The 24,402-nt window shown below is 38.6% G+C and overlaps 3 protein-coding genes across 3 annotated transcripts; all 3 read left to right on the plus strand.

Moving 5' to 3' along the window:
• The first annotated feature begins 2,883 nt into the window (after positions 1 to 2,883).
• LOC141787814 (up-regulator of cell proliferation-like) lies at positions 2,884 to 7,755 on the plus strand. Its single transcript, XM_074666491.1, has 4 exons — positions 2,884 to 2,905; positions 3,104 to 3,283; positions 3,347 to 6,918; positions 7,003 to 7,755. Exons 1-4 carry the CDS (start codon positions 2,884 to 2,886, stop codon positions 7,753 to 7,755), a joined length of 4,527 nt encoding a protein of 1,508 aa, XP_074522592.1.
• Positions 7,756 to 10,544: 2,789 nt separating this feature from the next.
• LOC141788335 (ras association domain-containing protein 7-like) lies at positions 10,545 to 16,878 on the plus strand. The gene is made up of 5 exons (XM_074667251.1): positions 10,545 to 10,737; positions 15,188 to 15,316; positions 15,441 to 16,079; positions 16,279 to 16,547; positions 16,726 to 16,878. The coding sequence occupies exons 2-5, from the start codon at positions 15,214 to 15,216 to the stop codon at positions 16,876 to 16,878; spliced, it is 1,164 nt and encodes a 387-aa protein (XP_074523352.1). The 5' UTR covers positions 10,545 to 10,737; positions 15,188 to 15,213.
• Positions 16,879 to 20,116: 3,238 nt separating this feature from the next.
• Positions 20,117 to 22,614, plus strand: LOC141787892 (retinal cone rhodopsin-sensitive cGMP 3',5'-cyclic phosphodiesterase subunit gamma-like). Its single transcript, XM_074666592.1, has 4 exons — positions 20,117 to 20,230; positions 21,940 to 22,051; positions 22,139 to 22,173; positions 22,538 to 22,614. The coding sequence occupies exons 2-4, from the start codon at positions 21,942 to 21,944 to the stop codon at positions 22,612 to 22,614; spliced, it is 222 nt and encodes a 73-aa protein (XP_074522693.1). The 5' UTR covers positions 20,117 to 20,230; positions 21,940 to 21,941.
• The last annotated feature ends 1,788 nt before the right edge of the window (positions 22,615 to 24,402 follow it).

Raw genomic sequence — 24,402 nt, forward strand, 5'->3', positions numbered from 1 at the left:
AAATGATCAATGAAAGGTGTTTATCTCACTATCTGGAAAGAGGGTAAAGTTATTTCTTTACCTAAAGATGACAGACTAACACTCACTGGGAAGAACAGTAGATCTATCACAATTCTCCCAGTTCTCAGTAAGCTGATGGAGAAAATAGTCCACTCACAAATACAGGATTACTTTGACAGCAACAGTTTGAATACAAGTTGTCAGCATGACTACAGACGTAATCATTCAACATGTTCTGCCCTTACAGTAATGACAGATAACTGGCTAAGAGAAATAGATAACTCAAACATGACAGGTGCAGTTTTACTTGATTTTAGTACAGCATTTGATGTCATAGATCACAATCTGCTCTTCAGAAAACTAAAATACTATGGATTTAGTCCAACCGCCATCCTCTTTATGTGGAGTTATCTTGCAGGTAGGACACTAAGGGTTGCACCTTGTCTCATTCTAAGAGCTTGGACTTTGGGGTACTGCAAGGGAGCTGCCTGGGACCACTCTTGTATGCCATCTTCACAAATGATTTACCATTAGTTTTATGTAAAGCCACTTTACTTTTTTAGCAATGTATGCTGATGATTCAACATTGTATTGTGCAGCAAAAGCTATCAGAGAACTGGAAAATGCTTTATCAGCAGAATTAAATATGGTGTTTGAATAGGGCTGCAGGATATGGCCAAAAACCAATATCTCAATATTTGTAGGCTATATCTCAATACACGATATCTCAATATTCTAATTCCTCCTCAAAATCGGTATTTTAATGTTAAATCCAACCTTTTGATGCATAAAATGGCATTGGTTTAATGATTCAAGCAGAACCTTTAGTTGGATTTTTAAATTTTAAATGCAAAAAGGGGAACATTTTAATCAGGTGAAGTTTAGCAAACCTTTTATTTTACACCGAACATTATGTAGTTACATATTTTTAGCTCTGGTAAAATAATTCATTCAGATTTATTCAACTGGCTGATTTTATTATATTTTACTATATTATATTATATTATATTATATTATATTATATTATATTATATTATATTATATTATATTATATTATATTTTATTATATTATATTATATTATATTGTATTATATTATATCATATTATATTATTTTATATTATATTATATTATATTATATTATATTATATTATATTACACTTTGAAAATATCATGAACTAAAGTTGGAGATAATATTACTTTCATTACCAAAAATCAGCTACCTGGGTAATGTTGGTCATTACGAAAGGACTCCAGTGTCTTCTGTCTTTAAGCCTGGGGTCTGGTTGAATTGTAATGCATTTGGGTTTGTCTTCTGATATTATCCCAGCTAGCAGTATTTTGGTATTCAGCTAAAAAAGCATTGAAGTCATCTGCCGTCATGTTTGGAGCAGTGCACAGCTGAGGGCCGTGACTGAACGGCACTCGGGGAGGCAGAGTGTTCAGAAAAGCAAAAGTGAAACTCAAAAACATGTTGCGTTCGTTTTTTGTTGTGTGGAGCGGGGAGAGAATCAGGGATCATACAGGCAGCAAAGCAAACCCAAATGAGCAACTGCACTATAGTAAACAAGCCACAGGAACCCACAACCCGCAACTGATGAGATGTGCAAGCTACTTTCGTCTCTCCTCTCCTAATACCAAAACATGCATGTACAGGAGAATTTTTCTGGCTGGGCGGGGGAGCGTGGTCCTCACTGTGAGAGCAGCACCCGCTGAGCAGCAGAGTGAAACGAGCGAATCACCAAAGAGATTTACGTACTGACGTCTAAAAAAATTTAGGTTGCTGTTTGTCCTCAATGTCTGCAATATAGTCATTTTATATATCTCACGTGCAAAAACCTGCAATACATCGAGTGTATTCGATATATATTCCTCAGCCCAATATTAGACTGGATAAAACAGAATAAGTTGGTACTCAACATCTCGAAAGCAAAGTCAGTTATCTTGGGATCGAGTCATAAAGTGTCGTCTAGACCAAAAATTAGTTTGAGTTTGTCTGGGGAACCTATAGAACAGGTAAACAAAGTGAAGTTATTGGGCACAATAATTAATAGGCAGCTGTCATGGGCAGAACACATTGATACTATTGTAAAGAAGATGGGTAGTGGTATCGCAATCGTGACTAAATCATTAATTTTATGTCACCTGGATTATTATACACCTGTGTGGTCCTCTGCATCTAAGAGTCAACTGAAGAAATTGCAAACTGCCCAGAACAGAGCAGCCAGGCTTGTCTTACGTTGCCCAAGAAGAAAAAACACTATCAGTACGCATCACCAACTTTCATGGTTAACTGTGGAGAACAGGCTTGTTTTTAACACAGTTAAATTTTTCAGAAACGCTGTCTTTTCTACTCAACCTGTTTTTCTACTCAACCTGTTTTTCTATACAAACAAGTTGTCGTATGCGGTCAGCTTCATTCATATTTTACCAGGTCAGCTGATGATGGCCACATTATGTTGCCACATCCAAAGTCAAATGCCTTAAAAAGTACAGTTTTTTATGGTGCTATCGATCATTGGAATAACTGGCCCCTGGGCATACGTAAATTGAGTAGCAAGTCATCTTTCAAGCACAACCTGAGAAGATACTACCTAAATACCTGAATACCTGAGCACGTACTGTAAGTAGAGGAGGGGATATTTGATGGATACAACTTGTGAAAATAACAACCAATCTCACAATTTTCTGATGATGTTGGTTGTAATGATGTCTATAACGTTTTAAGACTTAAGATCTGCATTGTGAGTTATGTTAGTTGTAACTATCATGTGCATTGTGTAATATGTTTTGTGTCGTCTTTTTGGGTGGACCCTAGGAAGATTAGCTTGTCACCTTGGTGGCAGCTAATGGGGATCCTTTTTAAACAATAAACAATAAACCAAATGGGTCGCACCCTGGAGCCCTGTAAATGCATCTCTACTCCATGTGCACTGAACAGGAAGTCCACGAACAGGGTTTTTTTTTTGTCTTTTTTTTTTTATTTAATTGAAAAATATAAATCATTCATGTGCCTTTTTTCACATATATTTTGGAGGGTATGATGGACAAAAAAATCAAATAGAATATATCTAATAGAAGCATTTGTCTCTTTTTCTTTGACAGCTCTGTTGAACTTTCTGTCAAAACTTGGACTGAAGACATTTTTTCCCAACAAGCTCACTCTTCGGTCTCTCCTGGAGATCAACAAAAACAGTGTGTACGATGAAGCTGTTTCATCAATGGAGGACACACCGTGGTGTTTTCTCAGAAAACTCTTCAAAATCAATGCAGAATGCAGGAACTGTACTCAATTACCCAAGAAAGACAATGATAAAGAAGAATGTGATTGTTATGACTTCGATGAAGACCTTTGTTCTGCAGATGACTCTGCAGAGAATAAGGTGAATCCACTTGACCTCATTGTTGCACTCTTTCTTTGTGCTGACAGCTTCTTACGACAAGAAATGGCCCTGAAGATGTCTATGTGCCAGTTTTCTGTCCCACTGCTGTTACCCCATGGTGATAACAGCCAGTGTACCTTGATGCTGTGGGCTCTGAGGGATATTGTCAAAGAGTGGCGTCCACATGATGTATCTGAATCAAAAGGCTTTGTTGAGGAAAACATTGTCCAAGCAGACATACCATTCTACTCTTTTGTGAGGCTCAAAAACTGCAGTTTATCAAAGTCCCAGTATTTGAATCATATGCTCAGCCAGTCAAGTAACGTGTTTATTAATAGAGACATGAAGGGGGGAGCTCAAAAAAGAGAACTGGCCAATGGATTGGTAGAGGTTTGCTGGTATCTTCCAGGTGGCAGAGAAAATCTTGACAAATTCCCAAAACCATTGGCTTTTGCCAACCTGAGAGGAGACTTAACTCAGTCACTCACACAGTTCAGTTTCCTCTTTCAAGTGTCGACTGCTACTTTTGTATTCTTGGATAAAGTTGAAGAAAATGAGCACAAGATTCTGTCATCTCTTCAAGATGTGAGCTCTAAACTGTTCCTGGTTGTGAACCAAAATGCTGCAGAAGATATGGCATCTGTCAAGAAAACAGTGGAACAGTTAGGTTTACCTAAGACTAATGTGAAAACCAAAACCCCACGGATCAACGTACAGGAGTTTTCAGAGAAACTTTGCACAACCATCACTAACTCCTTACAGAATGGAAAAAATACAACAAAAATTGAAAATATGCTCAACACGGCAGTTGAACTTGGTCTATCTGTTGATGAATGCACAAGTGACGACCAGAAGAGAGTTGCTGAGGAGATTGTGAAAGGAATTGGTTTGCGTCCTGTACCAGACTACAAGAACCAACAACTTCCATTGCAAGGTGCAGACTGGAAACAGTTATCAAAGTTAGAAATGGAAGAATGTAGGTTAAAACAGGCTGGTGATCATGGACTCGAAGAATATAAATCCCAGTTACAAACAGAAAAACAAGAGATTATAGACAGACTTTGTGAACAAAAGCCATGCACTGCCATGACTAAATTTATTGAACAAGTAGCTAAAACAGACAAAATGCAAAGAGATTTCTTCCTGAAGTGGATGAAACTTAAACTGAGTGCACATTTGCAGCCTTCCATGCAACATTCATTGTTGCGTCAAAAACTGTCTGACCACAGAAATAAAGACAAGAAAGAGATGGCAGATTTGGATCAGGCTTTGCTGGAAAGCTCTCTAGGAATCGAGCATTACCTGAGGGAGATGGGACTGCTCTATGAGTTTTCCTCACAGTCACCACACACAGGTGTTAAAGTTTCTCATCTCCCTGGACTGGCTGCTGAAATGCTGCTGGATGGATATCCTTTTGAGCTTCTCGATGGAGATGCCTCCAACATCCCACAGAAATGGGTGACAGATGTGCTGATGGCGCTCCACAAGAAGGTTGGGGAGAAGAGCAGACTGTTGGTGCTGACTGTGTTGGGAGTTCAAAGTACAGGAAAGTCAACACTCCTCAACACCATGTTTGGTGTACAGTTTCCTGTCAGCAGTGGCAGATGTACCAGGGGAGCCTACATGCTCTTCCTCAAAGTAGGTCAAGACATGCAAAGCCAGTTGAACTATGACTTTATAGTTCTTATTGATACAGAGGGCCTTCGATCTCCTTCTTTGGCACAACTAGAAGACAGTTATGAGCATGACAACCAGCTGGCAACCTTTGTCATTGGCTTGAGTGATGTCACCATAATCAATGTTGCCATGGAGAACTCAACTGAAATGAAAGATTTTCTGCAAATTGCAACCCATGCATTCTTGAGGATGAAAGAAATTGGGAAAAAGCCGATTTGCCACTTTGTGCACCAAAATGTTGGTGGAGTTTCTGCCCATGCAAAGACAAAGACAGAGAGAAAACTTCTTTTGGACCAACTCAATGAAATGACCCAGATTGCAGCCTACATGGAAAAGCAGGACAGTCTCTTGTTTACAGACATGATGGACTATGACGTGGAGAAAAATAACTGGTACATCCCAGGACTGTGGCACGGGACTCTGGCACCAATGGCTCCAGTCAACACAGGTTACAGTGAAGCTGTCGCAGAGTTCAAAAGAAATCTCTTAGAAACAGTCAAAAAAGACAGAGGTGGTGAAGTGTCCCAGATCCCAGAGTTTCTAGAGTGGATCAGAAGTCTCTGGAGATCAGTGAAGTTTGAAAACTTCATCTTTAGTTTCAGAAACACTCTGGTGGCTAACGCCTATGACAACCTCTGTAAAGAGTTCAGTGATTGGGAATGGGAGTTCAGAAAAGAGATCTTGTCCTGGTCAAATACAGCTGAAATGGAAATCTCAAATGCTGACAGTGAAGCAGGGCTTCATCACTGGAACAAATTGGTTGAATCAAAAAAGTCACAGGTTTGCAAAAAAATTGCAGATCAACGAACACAAATGGATCAAAAACTGCAGGACTACTACAAAAGGAAAGACAGACGTGTTAATCTGATAGAAAAGTATAAAAGTGACTTTTCCAATCAAATCAAGAGTCTGGCAAAAGAAATCCAACATTCAGCAAACAATCACTTGGATTGTACACTTGAGCACAAAAAAAGTTCCCAAGAGTCAGAAGACCTTCAAAGAAAACACAGAGAAGTGATCGAAGACCAGGTGATGAGACTCTTGCAAGACTGCAAAAAGCACTCCCTGTCAGAAGAAGAGCTGGAGCAAGAGTTTGAAAAGATGTGGGCTAAAGTTACCGCAAAGGTATCTGGCTTAGAAGAAAAAGACATATCTGCAAAAGTCCTCAACCAGTTAAAGAAACATTTCTTAAATCATAATGTGACTGAGGACTTTCAGAACATCACAGACCTCAAAGAAATTGGGAAATATCGATTCAAGGCCAAAACTGAACATGTGCAAATGAAAAAGTTTAATTACCTGTGGCAAAAATACATAAAAAGAGACATGCAGAAGCTGGCCGACACTGTGGTTGAGTCTTGCAAAAAAACTGTGCAAGATAAAGCAAAAACCGACACAGATTACCATGATTCTTTCACAATAGAGCTCCTGGAAAAAGTTGATGAATCCCTGAAGCAAATTCAAAAGAAATGCAAGCCCAAGTTTGTCACTGACCTGAAAATCCACATTTGTGGAATTGCTTCACGAGAGTTCCAGTACATGCACAGGCAGTACTTGATTAAAAGGGATCCAAAAATAAAGCTGGAGGAGAAGAAGAAGCAGTACATGTCAGACTTCATTGATTTATACAAAAAGAGAGACCCCTGCCAACGCAAAGCAACTGCATATGTCAAAAGTTGTATCAAACCTGCTGTTGAGGACTACATCAACAGATCTCTGGGAGTGAAGATTGTGGATGAGGTTTGCTGTTCAGCAGAGTACAGTTCCCGCTCTTTTTTCCAGTACAACATTCAGGAGGAGTTGTTGCAAAAGGGTGACTCTGACAGTTTTGTCGATTACATTTTCAAATATGAAATACATGTGAAGGACTGAATATTTCAGCATGTCCTGCAAAAAATGTCAGAGGACCAGACTCTGTGCAAACTGAAGACAAAAATTCTGCAGGACATATACAACAAAATCACAGAAGCATTGGATGTGTCTGCAGAATGTGAGGATGGCACTTTGCTGCCAGATGAAAAGGAAAGCATCCCAACACTCATCAACAACATGCGCAAGTATTTGATCAAAGACATCTCGATTTCAGTGGAGGACGAAAAAACAACACTCTTCCAAATCCAAAGCACATGCCTGGGGTTCATCAAAAGTCTCAAAATCTCTCTGGAGAACTTAAAAGAGGAGATGCAGGAAGAATTCAAGAAAGCTGATGACATCTCTGAGACTCTGAACAAACTCCCCACTAAACCACAGGATGAGCTCTTTAAGCGAATGTTTGGATGTGGACACCAATGTCCATTTTGTAAAGTTCCCTGTGAGGCAGGAGGCAAAGAACATGACCAACATCATGCAGCTGTGCATCGGCCTAGAGGTCTTGGTATGTACAGGGTTATAGAAACTCAGAAGCTGGTTGACGCCCTGTGTACAACAGCTGTCCACAGCGAGCGTAAATTCAGGAATGCAGACACTGGATGGAAATTGCATCCTTACAAAGACTACACCAAATACTATCCAGATTGGCACATTCCTCCAGACCGCACTATAGAGGCTTCTGACTTCTGGAAGTATGTCCTGGTTACTTTCAATGACAAATTTGCTAAAGAATACAAAGCCAAGCCTGCTGATGTACCAGAGGCCTGGAGAAGTATCACAAAGGAACAAGCACTGAAGGGCTTGAAAGAAGCCTATAATGTAAAGTGAACTCTAAACAATATTGACAAACATCCTCTTTGGATTCCCAAATCTATCATTGAACAAGGTTTCACATGTGCAAATATTCAAAGGAAGAAGAGGAATAACAGATTCATACAGGACTGGAAATGTTTAGGCATTCAGAAAACCAACGAGACAAATAAGAGAGAAAGACAAACTATAAGTTAAATAATGTAGAGGTTAAGTTTCTTATGTCAGAGTTTGGGAAATGTCTTTTGTGATATGCACAATATTGGTGTTGAAAATGATCAAAGAAAATTAGATTGTCCTGCAACAAAGACTGCTTTGAAAAAAATGCTTTTGCTTTTCTTTTATGTACTCATTTTTAGTGACTTTCAGTGAGACTTTTGTCTTTACAGAGATTCTAGCGAGAGATGTTTATGTGTTTCACACTGAGAGATCCTGATCAGGCCAAGAAAATGACAGACGTTTTAACTTGTGAGTATATCACAAATTTATGTTGTACTTTTTTGTTTTCATGCTGATAAAGTGTTTTGTTACCACATGAGGTATAGCACTGATGATCATGTGCTCCAAGACAGCATGAACAAGATGACTGGTTTCTGTGTTTATTCTGTATCTCTCATTTGTTTTTTATGTTGTAAGTTTGCTCTGAGCATTAAAACTGGTATGCTCAGTCATGATGAAGAAATAACATACTTAGAAAATGAGGAAAATAACATGAAATGTTTTGTCTGGATGGTTCAGCCACACAGCTTTAAAGACAAATTGTCACAGAAAAAAAAAACATATATCTGACTTTAACATTTTCTTAACCTGTTTAACTGACATTTTGTTGTTGATGTTTTGATGTTTTCTCTGTGCAAAGAGCTAAAGAAGAGGATGATCTGAACAATTAACTGTAAAGGACAAACATGTTGGTCTTCGGATGTGTTTATAGATTACGCCATAAAAACGTATTAATCCAACTATTTTTTTTTTATCATGTTAAACGTTTTCTGGAGAAGCCAACTGGAGAAATAGTGTGGCCACATTTTTTATACATGATGATGTGATGGAGCTGAAGTACAGACATGCCTGCTGTCATTTTTGGGGAACACTGTCTGATTTTTGTTTTTATTTTACTTTTTTGATGTAAAAGTTAAGATTTTCTTGGTCTATATTCAAGTTAACCAGTAAAAATGACAATAGATGTGAACAGATACAAAGATGAATGTGTGTAATTTTTGTGAAAGAAAAACTCAAAGTCACTCTTGTTAAGGGAAACAAGATATATGAATAAAGCTCAGTATAAATACATTTCTCTTGGTCTTTTCTGAAATTTTACAACACAACATTTGCATTTATCACTTAACTCAAGGACTGTTTTTTCTTCATACACTGAACAAATGCACTGCTTAAGTCTAAAACACTGTTTTATTTACATTGCAAACAGTCCGTTTTTAGAGAAAAGTGTATTTTATCAAATTCAAGCCCAGGAGTTTATGTTTAATTAAATAAATAATTAAGTAATCTGGAGACTAACTGAGGTCATCATAAATTTTAAATGATATTCTATAATCATTTACAACCAGTTTTCTCCTATATTTATTTGACAGAGTAATTCTGTGCACCCTGTTAGCAACTTCAGTCAGTAATGTCACCAGATTCAAATGTTAAAGACATAGCAATGAGCCTGCCAATATATAGACTAAAGCAAAGCAGAAATATCTTAATCTGAGATATTTTAAGGTAATAGTAGTCAGGGTACACAATCAAGCAATGCATGTAAAGTGAAGAGAATTATGGACATTTCCCCAATTTAACAACACAAAAGCAAATTCACTCACCACACACAGTTAATCAACTTGCTTGTTTTAAGCTACTCCTTTTTTTTTTAGATCTTACAGACTAATAAAATCAACAACAAAAAACAGATGCTGTTTATCAGATACTTGAGGGCCATGAAGTCTGCATTTTCATTCCTAACTGCAGACTACTGAGCAAACCACAAGAGGGCGCTCTAATCACAAGAAACCTCAACAAACTCAGTCCAAAAGCACAAAATCTGCCTATAGAAACAGGTCACACAATAGTTAGTATTTAACAGTTCTGTGTGTCCTTGTCATTCCAGAGGCTGGTAGAGGCAGGCTTTGAGCAAAATGGTTTCTATTTGTCGACATATATTAAATAAGCTTTTCAATAAGGGGTTTTACTTCTTCACACTTTATGGACCAAAGTGTTCCATGTTAGAAAGGAATCAAGAAGTTAGTGGTTAATTAATTATCCAAACAAAATAGTTTACAGTGCATGTTTTATGTGCAGGTAATAACAGTCATGTCAGTACTGAAGAGAAAGTATTGTACTGTATTAGTAGTGCAACAGTATCCAGCGACACCTGCTGCTGACAATCATCTTTCCCTTAAAAAGTGTCTGCTGTGATTAGACATGGCGGAGGAAAACCAGCTGATCAGCATCTTAATCCTCAGCACAAACGAACATACATGTGGAGTCAGGCAGGAGCCGCTCCTCTTATTTTGAATTTTTTACTCTCAGAGGGAGGAGCCCAGTTTCAGAGGAACAGTGACATCACCGTGTAGATCCTTTTCTCATTCGATGAAGGAGGGGAAGACCTACTCAACGTTTTACAAGATTAAAGAAAGTAACATGGACTGCAACAAAAGGAGTTTGTCAGGAACTGGGTCACACAAAAAAGAAATAACACCACAACATTTTGAGTCAAACCTGAATTTGCAGAAAAAGCCTAAATGTGTGAAAAAAAAAGATAAACATGGTGGAGTTTTGAGTACTTTCTTCTGTAGTGAAATTACCTTTTGAAGTGACGTCACTTTTCAAACAGCTCGTCCAGAAAGGCTGCATTCCACAGCTTCACTCCTGCTCCTCCTCCTCCTCCTCCTCTGAAGCATGATTGTATGACAGTGTTTGGGTCAAAGCCTCTCACCAGCCTGAACACACAACTGTGAGAAAAGAAGAAGCATCAATGAAACTGAGCAGAGCTTAAACTCACAGGTGAGTCGTTTTTAATTCTTCTTTGAGCATTAACTTCCCTCTTACCTGTTTGAACCATCACTTATTTCAGTGCTCCTAAAGTACCAGTGAGAGTTGGTTTTCGGATCAATAAGATTTAAAATGTTTCTTGATCAGATCTTAACAAGTGTGGGGAAGTTATGGCTGCTGCCATGGAAAAAAATAGAGACTTCAGCAGCAACTTTTTTTTTTTTAGATATGGATCATTTGAATACTGAAAATAGAGGGAGGAAATTTTTTTCTTTTAAAATCTGAAAATCATTAGCGTCCAAAGTTAGGTAGTTTCATAAGATCACAAAATGTTATTAAATTAAATGTATAACTTATCATTTCAGAAAAATAGCATTTTCTTATAAAGAGTACACTTATTATGACAACACGTAGATTTTCCTGCTGGTAAATTTGACGTATGCTGAGTTTTAATAACATATCTAATATTTTGATATCAGACCAGAGAAATTCTTGACTATAAACATAAAATAATTCTTCTGTTAGTTGATAAATTTTACAGTTTGCACGAAACTCATATGACGGGACGGGTGAATTTGAACAGTGGATGTAAACAGAGAGTGGAGGTATGTGTGGGTGGAGTCTGAGTCTTTGAGGAATGTCAGCGTGTTCTGCCACATTCCTGCACTTGGCAAACTAGTGTGTCTTCTCCCGTAAACACACACACACACTGAGATAAACCTTCATTCACACTTCTGTCAGAATTCAGTTCCCGTGTGAAACAGAAACTTGATCATTTTAAACTGAGCTGCTCTGATGAACAGACACTTTGAAGGTTTTGTGATGTTTGAACATAAAAAAGTGAATTTCAGGGTTAGGCACAGTAGAGGTGTATGGTACTGACCATTGAGGGAGCTCAATCATTTATTGAAGTTGGTCACTCTGGTGATTTCTGATGCAAGTGAAAATTGTTTCTATGCTTTCTTTTTTGTCTGTACCTCAAATGGTCTTAGTTTTGATGAATTATAATGCTGGCTACGAGTCTCTCTTAAATGTTACCAGAACACCCCTTACAGACTGATGTCTCACAGTCACAGTGAGATTCTTAAACCTTACAAACATTTTCTTTAAATTTTGACCTTCAAAACTGATCTCCTTGTACAGCAGGTGCCCTACAAAAAAATCGCATTTTATCTTACCATATTGGATATTTTACTCATGTTTGTTATTACCTGTATGAGCCAGGAGGCAGTCTGAGATCCTCTGGCAGTGTCCATTGTAGCTCCAAAACTGGGATTTTATCTCATTTTAACGTTGATTTTATTGGTCTGTTTTGGTTATACTTACAGATATATTCAATCACATGGCTGCTGCTTTCAAATGGCGTTATTGTTAATTGTTAATTTTTTACCTGTTTGCAATACTGACTGTGAAGCACTTTGTCACATGAATTGAAAAGAGCTATGTTAATCAAGTTTTGTCAGAGGTACGTCTTAATGATCAACAAGGCATTGTCGAGGTCAGGGGTCTGCAACCTTTACTATCAAAGGAGCCATTTTGCTTCATCTCACCTGGATTAAAGTCATTCTGGAGCCACAAAATCTAGTCTAACTTCACAGTTAAGACAATATGGTGTATAAAATTGAAAAGTTAAAACATAATGAATAATTATCTAGACAAAAAGTTTTCCGAAATAATGAAACTGTAAAACTACAAAAAGAAGACTTGAATATAACGTGATAATGTCGCTTAACTCAACTCCAGATTTGTGTTTATGTTGATTTAATTATCTTACTGGGGGTTAAAACTTAAGTTTAGCCACAGGTGTCAGGAAAGTTGGTGGGCTGTTGATGCTGTAGGAGGTGAAGTAGATGCATATTTGGTTAGACAAAATTTTAAATCAAGAGTATATTTAGTGTTGATTTTGTTAATCATCAATACCCTCTGTAAGAAAAATATTTACTATTTTTTTTAATGTTTTTTAAAGCTACTTGGAGCCACTGACAAAGGGGTCAAAGAGCCACATGAGGCACCTGAGCCACAGGTTGCACATCGGTCCAGGCATAATTCTGGTTGTAGAAATACCCCTTTATCAGCTTAAACATTTTTATCTCTTCAATCAAACAACACAGTCATGAATAAATGAACAAATTGAGTAGGTTAAGTATACGCTCTTCAAACATAATTTTGTTAATGTATGTAGTAATTGTAATGTTGTATTTGTATTCATCTCCAAAATTCTCATTCCTTTACGCTGACTCCTAAACGTCTGCCTGTGAGAAGCTAACTCACAATTCACAAAGTGAATTATTTTCAGCCCAGAGGGCTTACTTACGTTATGAAACTCGTTGGGACAGTACTTGGATTTATCATCTAATATGGCCTGTTAACTCTTCTCCAATTAAGCTGGAAGTATGTCTATTCCTTGTTAGCATCGCCTGTCCTGTAATCAATACCCTCTTGCCGGCCGGTGGGTAGCTGGAAGACATGATAACACAGGAAGTTTTTCAAATTTAACCAATAAATTCAAAATGTATGTGACTCTGAGACTTGAAATGACTAATATTAGGGAGTATCAGGGAACAAAACACGCAATTATATTGTAAAAATAAACCAAAACTTACAAAAATCGCAGAAATGCACGTTCGTAGCTTCTCAATGGTGGTTCAAGCTCCCGTGACAATGACGTCAATACGTAAGCCACTCAGGTGAAAGGAGAAACATAAAAAGATAGCATGAAACTAAACAGAAAAAGATAAAATTAATACAGCAAAGGTCTAAATTTAACGATAGTTTAAAAGACTATGAGACCTAAATACCCAACCTATCCACAGGCTTCTGAAAAAGTAAATTTGAGTAATTACTTTCAATATTGTTATTACCAGTAGGCCTAGAGGATGTTAGGCTAGTGTGAAAGTAACTGAAACCTTATCTCTGAAGAATTACTCTGTTTCACACAAAGCACTGACTCTTTAATGAAAACAACTAATGTCTTTTCTTTACATATTGTTCCTTCTATTTTGTTTTATTTTATTTTATCTATTTATTTATTTAGAGTTTTGGGTCGAGTTTAAAAAAAAGATTCTTTCAATTATATATATATATATATATATATATATATATATATATATATATATATATATATATATATATATATATATATATATATATATATATATATATATATATATATATATATATATATATATATTTTTATATGGATATAGATAGATATAGATATAGAGAACATGATTATGAAACAGATATGAATAATACAAAACAAAAGGTAAAGAAAACAGTGAAAACAAGTATGGTGAGGAAAAGATGAAAGGAAAAATGATTGAAAGAGAATTTTCATCAAAATGTTTTTTTGTTGTTGCTTTATCTTTTTCTTTACGAACAGCAGGGAACACTGTGGTAGCTGACTAATCATTACTGTGGCAGGTTTTACTCCAAAGTGTCAGGTGTGTCACTGTCACCTGATGTAGCCTACCAGGAAAGTATATTTTTTTCCCTTGGTCCATTCAGCATGTCATTTTGATTTGCTGCTGCTGAATATATCAACTCATGAGTTTATTTTACTGTTTGACTTCTTGCTGAATTAGACACATCTTTTTAAAAGAATATTGTTAGACAGCCAGTAAACTTCCTTCTAAGTGAGAAATCACAACCCAGAAACAAATAAAACCTAAAGACACTTAGAGAACTGTTTGAAGGTAAATGGCCGTTCAGCCTCGGAGCCGTTTTGAGAAGAATGGAAACACAACAGTTAGTGTTACTGAAGTTAATGAAACAAACTCCTAAAGAGAATTACCCTATAACTTTTTGATTCTTACATCTGTCTGTTTTCTTTTCAGTTTTGACCACATCATTTTTTATAGCTTTAAATATTCTCAACTAGATCAATCATGAGTTCATATTTAAAGCAGCTATCACTCTGGTTTTAACTCAGTTTGTTTAATGAAGCCATAGGAATTTAACTTTCACTGGTTACCATTTTAATCAGTCATACAGCAAACTCTTTTCATCAGATTCAACTTCATAAAGTTAATATCACATTATTTTATCTGAATTTAAAGCTAAAAATATTTGACTTTATATTCTGTACCTGTTCTAGAGGAGGCAAGCTTTAACGTCATACAGCAGCCGACCTATAAAAGGAGCTCTAAATGTTTTGGCTGCTTTTATGTTAATTGGAAAGTAACTGCTTTTATTTCTCTCTCTTTTTTCTTTTATTTAAAGGTAAAAATTACGTTTTATTTTGTACTTTTTCATTTTGAGTACTTGCAGCTTATCAATGTTACATGTTTGTTTGAACCTAATTATGACCCATGTTCCTTTTTTTGTCTGAGATTTTGAGCTCTATTTAACAGGCTTTGTTTTTGCTTTACACACCAAAAGAAGAAAACACATGTCTGTTTATGCAATGCAAACGCTGATTCTTTGGTCTGTGTTCAAAGAGGTGTTGTCTTTGTCCCTGCAGGTCACTAGTGGTACTGCAGCAGACTGATGGAGCTGAGGGTGTCAGTGGAAGGTGTGGTTCGAGTGGTGTGTGGCCTGTCGCTGGACACATCGTGTCAGGACGTAGTCATAGCCCTTGCACAATCAACAGGTAAGAGTTTCATTCAGCAGATGTCTGTCTAACAAGTGTCTGGTTCTGCTCGAGGTCTCTGCCTGTCAGCAGCTCAGTGTCTAAACTTTGAAACATGAATCCCTCCTGCCTGTGTTTCCTGCAGGTCAGACAGGTCGCTACATTCTGATCCTGAAGTTACGGGGGACTGAGAGACAACTGTTAGCTGATGACTGTCCCCTTCAGCTTCTGTCTCAGCTGGGTCAGCATGCAGCAGAGGTCCAGTTCATCCTGAAGCGGACTGGTCCCAGCCTCAGTGATGGTCAAGAGATACCCAGCAAAGACAGAGGTCTTCCTCTGCACAGACCGTCAGAACCAGATCCTCCCAGGAGCAGAGAGGTTCACAAGGCCTTTAATATGGCTCCCTCAACAAATTCCAGGAGGACTAAATCAAGCAGGGCCTGGTCTTCATCCCCTCGAGCCTCTCCTGAACCAAGAGCTTCCCCTGTGTCTTTCATAGATCTGAATCCAGATATATCCTCTTCCTCGTCTAAAGAGGAGGAGTTCAGGCACATCCTGCAGCAACAGAGAAAGCTTCAGGACCTGGAGTTGCAGCTTCAAGCTCTGGAAAGGGAGACAGAGGTGTGGGAGCTGAAGAAGTCTCCTGCTCCAGTTTCTAGTCTGGATCTGGTGTCTGAGAAGGAGCTGGAGGAGTTGGAGCTGAGGCTGAGGCTGAACCGGACGGAGCTGTTACACAGCGAGGACTGGGATGGGTTGTTACAGGAAGAGATTGACAGAGAACGAGGTACGTCTTTGAATCAGTTAACTATGGTGGCCCTAAAGGCACCAATAAGCAAATGAAGGCTTCTTCTAAAAGGGATCTAGTTTGCTCCATCATTGTGGGGGGTGTCTTAGCTGTTTGGGCCACCATAGTTTAAATTCTCTACATTGTTGATGAGTATCTTCTTCGAACATCTCTAAAAAATGTGAACACTCTTCCTCAGACATGCACAGGCGTCTTCATGAGATACAGCTATCCCTGGATGATCACAGCTTTCAGATCACAGAGCTCCACGCCCGCTCTGCACAACTAGAGCAAGATCTCAAACTCAGAGCCCACAGGCAGAGCTCTGAGACTGGCCCCCAGAGGCAGGATGAGGCCCTGAGGCCCCTGAAGAAGGAGCTCCATCACCGGCTGCAGCAGGGAGAGGAACTGGATGCTAAGTTGGCTGTAACTCAGAGGGAGCTTCAAACTGCAGAGGGACAGCTGCAGGTAGAAATCTGTTTTTCAGCTCAGAGTCAGTGATGAGAGTGTTCCTTTTATCTGTTTTGGTCTCACTTTCAGGAAGTGGTTGTGCCGTCTATCTTCTAGTATAGTCTGCTGTTGTTACTAAGCATGTTTTGTTTGTAAGTGTGTTCCTCCTTTTAATAAAAGTGCCCGCATCCCGTAGGATAGGTGGGAGCTGATGGAGGAACTGAACAAGGAGCTGAGACAGTGTAAGCTGCAGCAGTTCATCCAGCAGACCGGCGGTCCACACCCAGACCAGACAAACCCTCTGCCAGTCAACGAGGTTTACCTCAGGAACGCTGGGATCATTGAGTAAAAACCGCTGCATCTCTGTACATCAGCAGAAGGTTTAAAATGCTGCTGAACAGCTTTAGAGATCAGTTAAATGAAGGTGTAAAAATTACAAGAGAAGTCTGAATGTCTCTCTTTATGTGAATGAACACTTTTTTTTTCTTAATGGATGATTAAAAAGATTTTAATGTGTATAATCTTTGCATAACCTCAGTGATCAAATTCATGAAAGAAAGATAGACATTCATAAAAGTTATTTTCATCTTATTCCAGCAGAGTTGGTATATTTAACATATTTAACGCAGAATTATTTCACTGTTTAATGAAGTCTGATGCAGCTTAAGTGTTTGTTAAAGAAATATGAAAAATGAAGAATATGTAGACATAAAGGAAAGTCAGACTGACACATTTCCTCTGTTACTGTGTGTGTGTATGTGTTCAATAAGCTCTTCACTGCCTTGTTCTCATGAAACTTAAAACCTGACAGTGCCAGTAAATCATGAAATGATTTATGAAAGAAGGAATGTCTTTACAGCAGCAAACACCGAATGTTTGAATCTTTGCACGTGTAAACTTGATCATGTTGTGTAAAATCTTTATTGGTAATGTTTTTGTATTAAACATATTTTATTAAAGTCGTATTTGCTCCTTTATTTCTCACATACTGTGGAAAGAAAACAGTTTGTCCAACAGGTGAATCAGAGGTCAGCAAACAGTCTGATGGGATTAATATTAAAATTTTGTATTAATTTTTGTATAGATAACCACAAGTTTTACAGTTGGGCTCATGTCACGTATGTAAACAGAGTAGACAAGACAGTAGGAAGTTAATACAGCCTCAGTGGCTCTGAGGTGAAGATATATCTGTGTGTTGTCAGCATAGAAATGAAAGATAAAAAAGTAACTAGTAAAAGTAGCTATCTGAGCTGGAGCATCAGTGAAATCAATATGGAGGTTTTATTATTTGCGTTTCATTGATATAAACTGTGTTACCACACTGTCCCCCTGTCACGTGCAGTCTGAAAAGAGTCCACCTCTGACCTGTCTGACCTCCTGTCCATGTTTAGTCTTTGTTCATGTTGTGCAGTCCGCTCTCCACGCTCTTCAGCTGATCTTTGTGTTGTATAACAAACTGATCTCTCCTCTTACTGGGTCAAAGATTACATCACCTTCTCAAAATCCAGGTCATTTAATGTAATCCACTCTAAGCACTGACCACCTCTCTAAATCTGCAGCTCCTCAGTCACAGTGCTATCCTCTGTCCAGCCTGTGGGGGGCAGTGTGTCATAGATGCTGCTCTGTTACAAAGTTGACTCCACGGGATCATACTCCTCTCTTTCCCCCTGGAAGAACTTTGAACCTGTACTTGGTGTGTTTTGCAGAAGGAAAAAAGGATTAAGAACAGTTTCTGTTTTGTTTTTATCACGTGACAGATTTTCCTCACATGGTGTCTGACATGAAGCTTTAATCTGCAACAAACTGATCTAATTGCTTGTAATCTAATCTGCTGTATGTTATCCCCTCTAAGCCAATCAAAACTGATCTCACACAGGGTACACTCAGTGACCAGACTTCAGTTTTATTGTTTCCAATGCTAACGTGGGAATATTCAAGTGAACTGTGTGCATCTCATATTCAAGTTATCACCAAGCTTGATTTTTTTGTATCATCTTATTGTGGATGCAGTGTTGAGCTGTGATCACAGATGTGATTTTGAGACCATGCAGTGACTTCCACTGCAGAGTCACGTCTGGGCCTGAAGATTTCATCCATCCAATACTGGTTTTGAGTCTTCTTTGGATAGCTCCATTGTGGTCCGGCAGCATCTCTGCTTTGGCAGACTGCAGCAAATACACAGGCCTCCTCATTTTTCCAGATCCCTCAGCTGACGTATCAATTTACAGAAAGTCATGCATGTTAACCCACTGAAAACGCCTGGTGACTTTCAAAATAAAGCAAAGTTTGTCATAACCAGATGATTTTCATCAGGACTACAACAAAAAAAAAAACTGTCATAATGAGTGGAGCCAGACCAGGAGTCAACAGGTTTAAGGTTTTACTGCCCAACATGAACCAGGAGAGGATAATTACTGGGGTGGGAATCCAGGGAACTTTTTGTTCTGTGACTCCTGTTTTCTGGAGATCCTGATACGTGACTGAACACACAGATAGTGTGAGTTGACAGACCTATACTTATCTCCTTGGTTGAGTCTTCTTTGTTTTTCTGGGTTGTCAATTTGATTTAAACTAATTCTTTGTTGTTTCTAATTTTTTTCTATTTTTTTGTTTAGTTCTTTCACAACTCACCATGCAAAAAAAGTTGTCTAATGATGATGTATATCAGGAGCCATATTTTCCATTAAAAAATGCTCATCACATATGAGTCACTTTCTAGAATTTTTCAGATTATTCTGGGATCATGTTATTGTTACTTGAAGAAAAACATTTCGCCCCTTTGCTGCAAAAAAGTGGTAACTTTTTCATACCCAGCTTATAAACAAATACTAAAATGAAGGATTTGAATTTTATGTGAATCAATTTTTTTCTCACCCCCTATGAGTTTTGGGTGTGAGAAAGCACGCAGTCAACATGCCATGAAGAGGAGCCCAACCCAAGACACATCTGATGTATTACCAGCGCCAACCTCCCTGAAGAGCTTTATACCCAGTCATTATTCCTACTTCTCCTTGTCCCTGTAAAATCATTTTGCTGGTAATCAGTTAAAAAATGAGTACTTTTTTGTAATGAATAAAAGTTTGTAGTTTTAACATTTAATTTTCTGTCTTTGCACTCTTATCGCTCACATTCAGGGTTCAGAGCATTAAAAAAAAAAAATCAGACCTTGCTTCTTAACACTGTAGCATCCCTATGTTTTTGGACCTGGCATTGTAAATGAAAGCATTGGTTGTTGATACTAAATATCAGACAGACAGGGCATCCCTAATTTTGACCATAGTTTTTTGGGCTCTGCCTCCACAAGTCTGCATCCCCCATGAATGCTGTTGCCATTGTTGTTGTTGTTGTTGTTTTTTCTTCTTCTTCTTGTTGGATCAAAACTCAGATGACTCATACCGTGTCGTCTGGTAAACAATCTCACGCTCATTAAGGGGTGAGGGCAGAACACCTTGTTCCACAGGTACGTGCTGTTCTCAGGGTGGGGGGATTATCCCTGAGAATACTTCATCTCAGCTTCGTTATCGGCTTTGTGTATGAGCCCAGCAGGTATATAACCCCTGAGAGAGTGAAGGGAGATACACAGGACAGAGAGACTGCAAAAAGAAAGAGATCTTCTCTTTGTTTTGCAGATCTTCCTTTGCTCAGACACTTCCAGACAGCTTTTCTTCGCTGATCCAAACCCCCAACAAACTACCTCGCAGGTAAGACCATCCTCACTCACAGAAAAGACTCAGAGTGTAGTTTGAAGTATGTTTTATTATTTTTTGAGCCATTTAAATGGGTTGGAGTTACTTTTAAAAGGGTTCTGCTATTTTTGAAGTATGTTGAGCGGATTTAATATTTCTGTGGCCAGCCTGTGTGGATTTTTTTTATAGCCATTGAGTCTCTTTACTTCAGGCATCAAAACAATTCAAAATGAGCAATTCTAGTGTTGAAACCCAGGACAAGAACAACCCAACAACAACAACAACAACAACAACAACAAAAACAATAATCATACTATCAGTTGTAAGAATTTACTCATACAAAGGTATATAAACACAGACTGCAAAGAGAGTTTTTGGTCTTTGCTGAAACTTAAAAAAAAGATAATTGAAAGATGTGAAATAGAGATAGAAGAGAAGAAAAGATATGACTCTTGGCAAATAAAGAATTTATGCAATATTAAGATTATGCATCTTAAGAATCAGGCACTATTACATGTATTCATGCATGAAACCTCCTGTTTTGTTGAAGAGATATGGACCAAACAACAACAAAAGCTGGCAATATCACCTTTCAGGAGACCAAACCCTTGTAAAATATTCATTTATGTCATGAACTTCTTAAAGAGCTCAGCTCTTAAATACCAAAATATATAGGATCTCGTTGAGGTGGCAGCAAGCTACGCAGGTCTCCAATCCAAGTTAGATGTACCAATAAAACCTTCAAAGAGAGGCACCCAGGAAGGACCAAACTCAGGGGTTGAACCCACCTGAACTTAGTCCTTTTGTTGCAAATGAAGAGTGGCTCCTCTTTGAGATTCCTTTGAGTGTCTTAGCTCTAGACTCCAGCAAAGGAAACAATTCAGCCACCAAAATTTAGGATTTAGTTCTGTTGTCCAGTACTAAAAACTCATGACTGCCAGTAGGAGTTGATTTGAATATCCCAAACTTTGTCTGCAGACTCAGCAGACTCAAATTTATGTTATTTGAACAAAGAGGCAACCTGGGCTGCTAAAGCGGTTAAAACTCTGAACTTGCATTTATTTCTTCCTTTGTAGTCCCCACCTCTCGTTGGGCTCTTTGTGGATGAGGTCACATGTAGAAAAGAAGCTCTCACTCCCACGGGATGAAACACGTTTAATTGGGATTAGACAGCTTCCATAAAGCTGCTGTCTAATATCCTTTAGGACCCTCTCAAAACAGTTGGTGGCTCATGGCAGAGGCGTGCGGCATTGAGGGATCGCACCCAACTCCTCAACCAAAGAAAGCAATGAAAGTCTAATTCTCTATTGGTGAAAGGGCTGTTATTTGTTTCTTAATATTTAACTCAGTTTGATATCAAACACGTCAAAGACAGAGGTCAAAAGCAGATTTGAATCAAGCTTGCTTCCGCGGATTTTAAAGCAGGTGTCATGAGGTTGCTTCAAACATTATGGTTTCCATCTCTACAGATATTACGTAACCCAGTTTTGTTGGATAAGGTGCTTCAGGTACAGCAGCAGATTTAGGCTCACTTTACAGACAGCTTAGGGTCAGAGACTTAATGTAAGTATGAGTAATTATGGGAGCAGGTGATATTAGGTAAGAGAGTTAGGGTTAGGGGATTAGATTAGGGTGCTCCAGATCCAGACATATGTCTAATAGATCCAAATCCATATGTCTTCTTCATCTTCACACATTGTTTGAATCTTTGTTCTTTTAAACAGAAATGAACGCCGCAGTCGCAGCACCCGGAGGCACCAAGGCCGCTCCCCCCAAGTTCAAGCAGAAGGAGGTTCGCCAGTTCAAGAGCAAGGCTCCCAAAGCTGGACAGAAGGGGTAATCCAGCTCTGTGGTGTACTGGATTATATCTGACAGATTATAGGGCTGGTTGAGTTAACTATACTCTCTATTCTTTCTTTATAGATTTGATGATGTCCCTGGGATGGAAGGCCTTGGAGGTAAATACTGATTAACACAAAATAGGTATAGAGGTGGACACTTTTTTTTTACCAAAAGTAGATATTTTCATCTTGCACTTTTTTTTAGATTTAACACAAACATCTGTATTTTCTACTCTCCACATTTGCAAAACATGCATTAGCTTTGATGCATTTGCATGGCTGACTTTGACTTTGCATGTTTGACTTGGAAGATTTCAGTTCACACGCTAAAGTTTTAAACCAGGGAACAAGTTGAGCCAGTTCCGCTGTTACCAGAGTTCTTCTTGACAAAGATATCTTAGAGGAAATATTAACCTGAAAGGCTACAAATCATAACCTGTTGATCAATGTGAGCTGAAGTAACCTGCTTGCTCTCCTGCAGGCGCTGAGGTCATCTGCCCCTGGGAGGCGTTTGGAGACATGGAGCTGAGTGACCTGGCCCAGTTCGGCATCGTGTAGACCTCCTTGTGCTGAATGAACAGTTTATTCCTGGAGGCTGCAATCCAGCAGCTTTTTTTGTGCTCTCCTCGTGACTTCTTGGAGTGGAGATGAGCCTGTTTGGGTTTCATCTCAGAGCGATGTCTGAACGGAGGAAGGGAGGAAGAAGCTCTTGGACCGCAGCCCCCAAGAATGACTCCATCCTGGTCACTACCTCCTGGAAGTGTTAGCATCTCTGAGCTGGTTTCTGTCTTTGGTTACATCTTCTTTGAGATCTCAGGGCATCTCTGTTGTTGACATTTTGTCCTGTGTAGCTCAGCATGTGTGTAAAAGTGAACCACACTGTACAGCTGCTGGAGATTCACTATATGGGCGACTGGGTAACAACTAAGTTTTAACATGACATGTGATTAAAGTGGATAGATTACCTCCTACATCACAGCCAAATATCTACAGTCTATGTAAATATTTAATCACTCGATATATCTTTATTTCTTTTTATCTATCCATCTATCTTTCTTTCTATCTGTCGATCGATCGCTCTTTCTATCTTTCTGTCTATTTAATCACATCATGTAGACTTGTGTTCTGTGTGGTTTAAGCTGTAAATATAAAATAAACTTTATTTCAGCTACTTTTTTATTGTCTGTCTCTTCACTTATGATGATATATGATTTGAAGAATTAATCCATAATTTGCCACAGGCACAAGCACACTTTGAATGACCATGAGTCCTAAATGGTTTGCACAACCAGTGCGTGAAGGCTGAGACATTGCTCTTTCAGCCAATATGTGGATGTCACAGTAATTTCACTCAGGTTTAAAACACCTGTGAAAACACACACAGAGTGAAGAAAAATATGAAATTGTAATTTTCTAAACAATTGGAAAGTTATCTTAACAAAGTCAACTAGAGATTTAAACAAGGCAGGGCTATGTGTCGTTCCTTATACCGCTGTCACATACATTGGATCGGCATGTCTGGCACCCCAACAGAATGATACCAAAAAGTGGGACGGTATAGGTCGCTTGTTTGGGGACCTGTCCCAATTTTGGTCAAAAGAAAGGCCATAAAATGCGTCCTGTAAAAACTGACAAACAGAACTGAACCGCTTGGTGGAAACAGGGCTTTAAAGTCATGGCAATTAAAGATATGTGGGAAGAAGGACCTGATTGAATGAGAGTGTTCATAAGTCCAGACATGAGTGTGCATGCATGCGTGTGTGTGTTTGTGTACGTGTATGTGTGTAGTTGTCTGTTATATGATCATGTGAAGGCTGTTAGGTCATGTATGTAATCCCCTCTCACACAGCCTGTCCTGAGAGTGAGTGTATTCTGAGATGGCTTACAGCCTAAGCCTGGCCAGGTGAGTGCAGACGTGTTTGTTTTCATAGTTATGACACTGATTTATGTTTGGACGTGACATAAGTTATGAAACAGGTGGATGTGAGTTCATATCCCACTTTTTGTTTATTACTTTAAGAAGCAGAACAACACTTAGTCTCACAACCTGTTTACCAACAAACCAAAGAGCAGCTGACAGTTTTTTTAAGAGCTTCTGCTATAGCCAGAGTTCCCAGGCAGTGGCTGAAAGGGGACAAAAAAACCTTGTATGGTCATATGTTTAACACACCCACTAAAAGGAGCATGGGGCAACAGAAAAACTAATACAGGGTGGTCTGTTGTAGTGACACATATCATGGAGAAGGTCTCAAGGACGGAGCACCAGACAACTATGAAGTTTAGGGCAGGGTGCATATCATATGCAGGAGCCTGTTTGCAACAATTGCATGCTCTTTGCTATCTTAA

The sequence above is a fragment of the Halichoeres trimaculatus genome, unplaced genomic scaffold (assembly GCF_033239565.1).
Source record: "Halichoeres trimaculatus isolate MK-OKI-2021-1 unplaced genomic scaffold, fHalTri1.1 fHalTri1_scaffold_3, whole genome shotgun sequence".
NCBI lineage: Eukaryota > Metazoa > Chordata > Actinopteri > Labriformes > Labridae > Halichoeres > Halichoeres trimaculatus.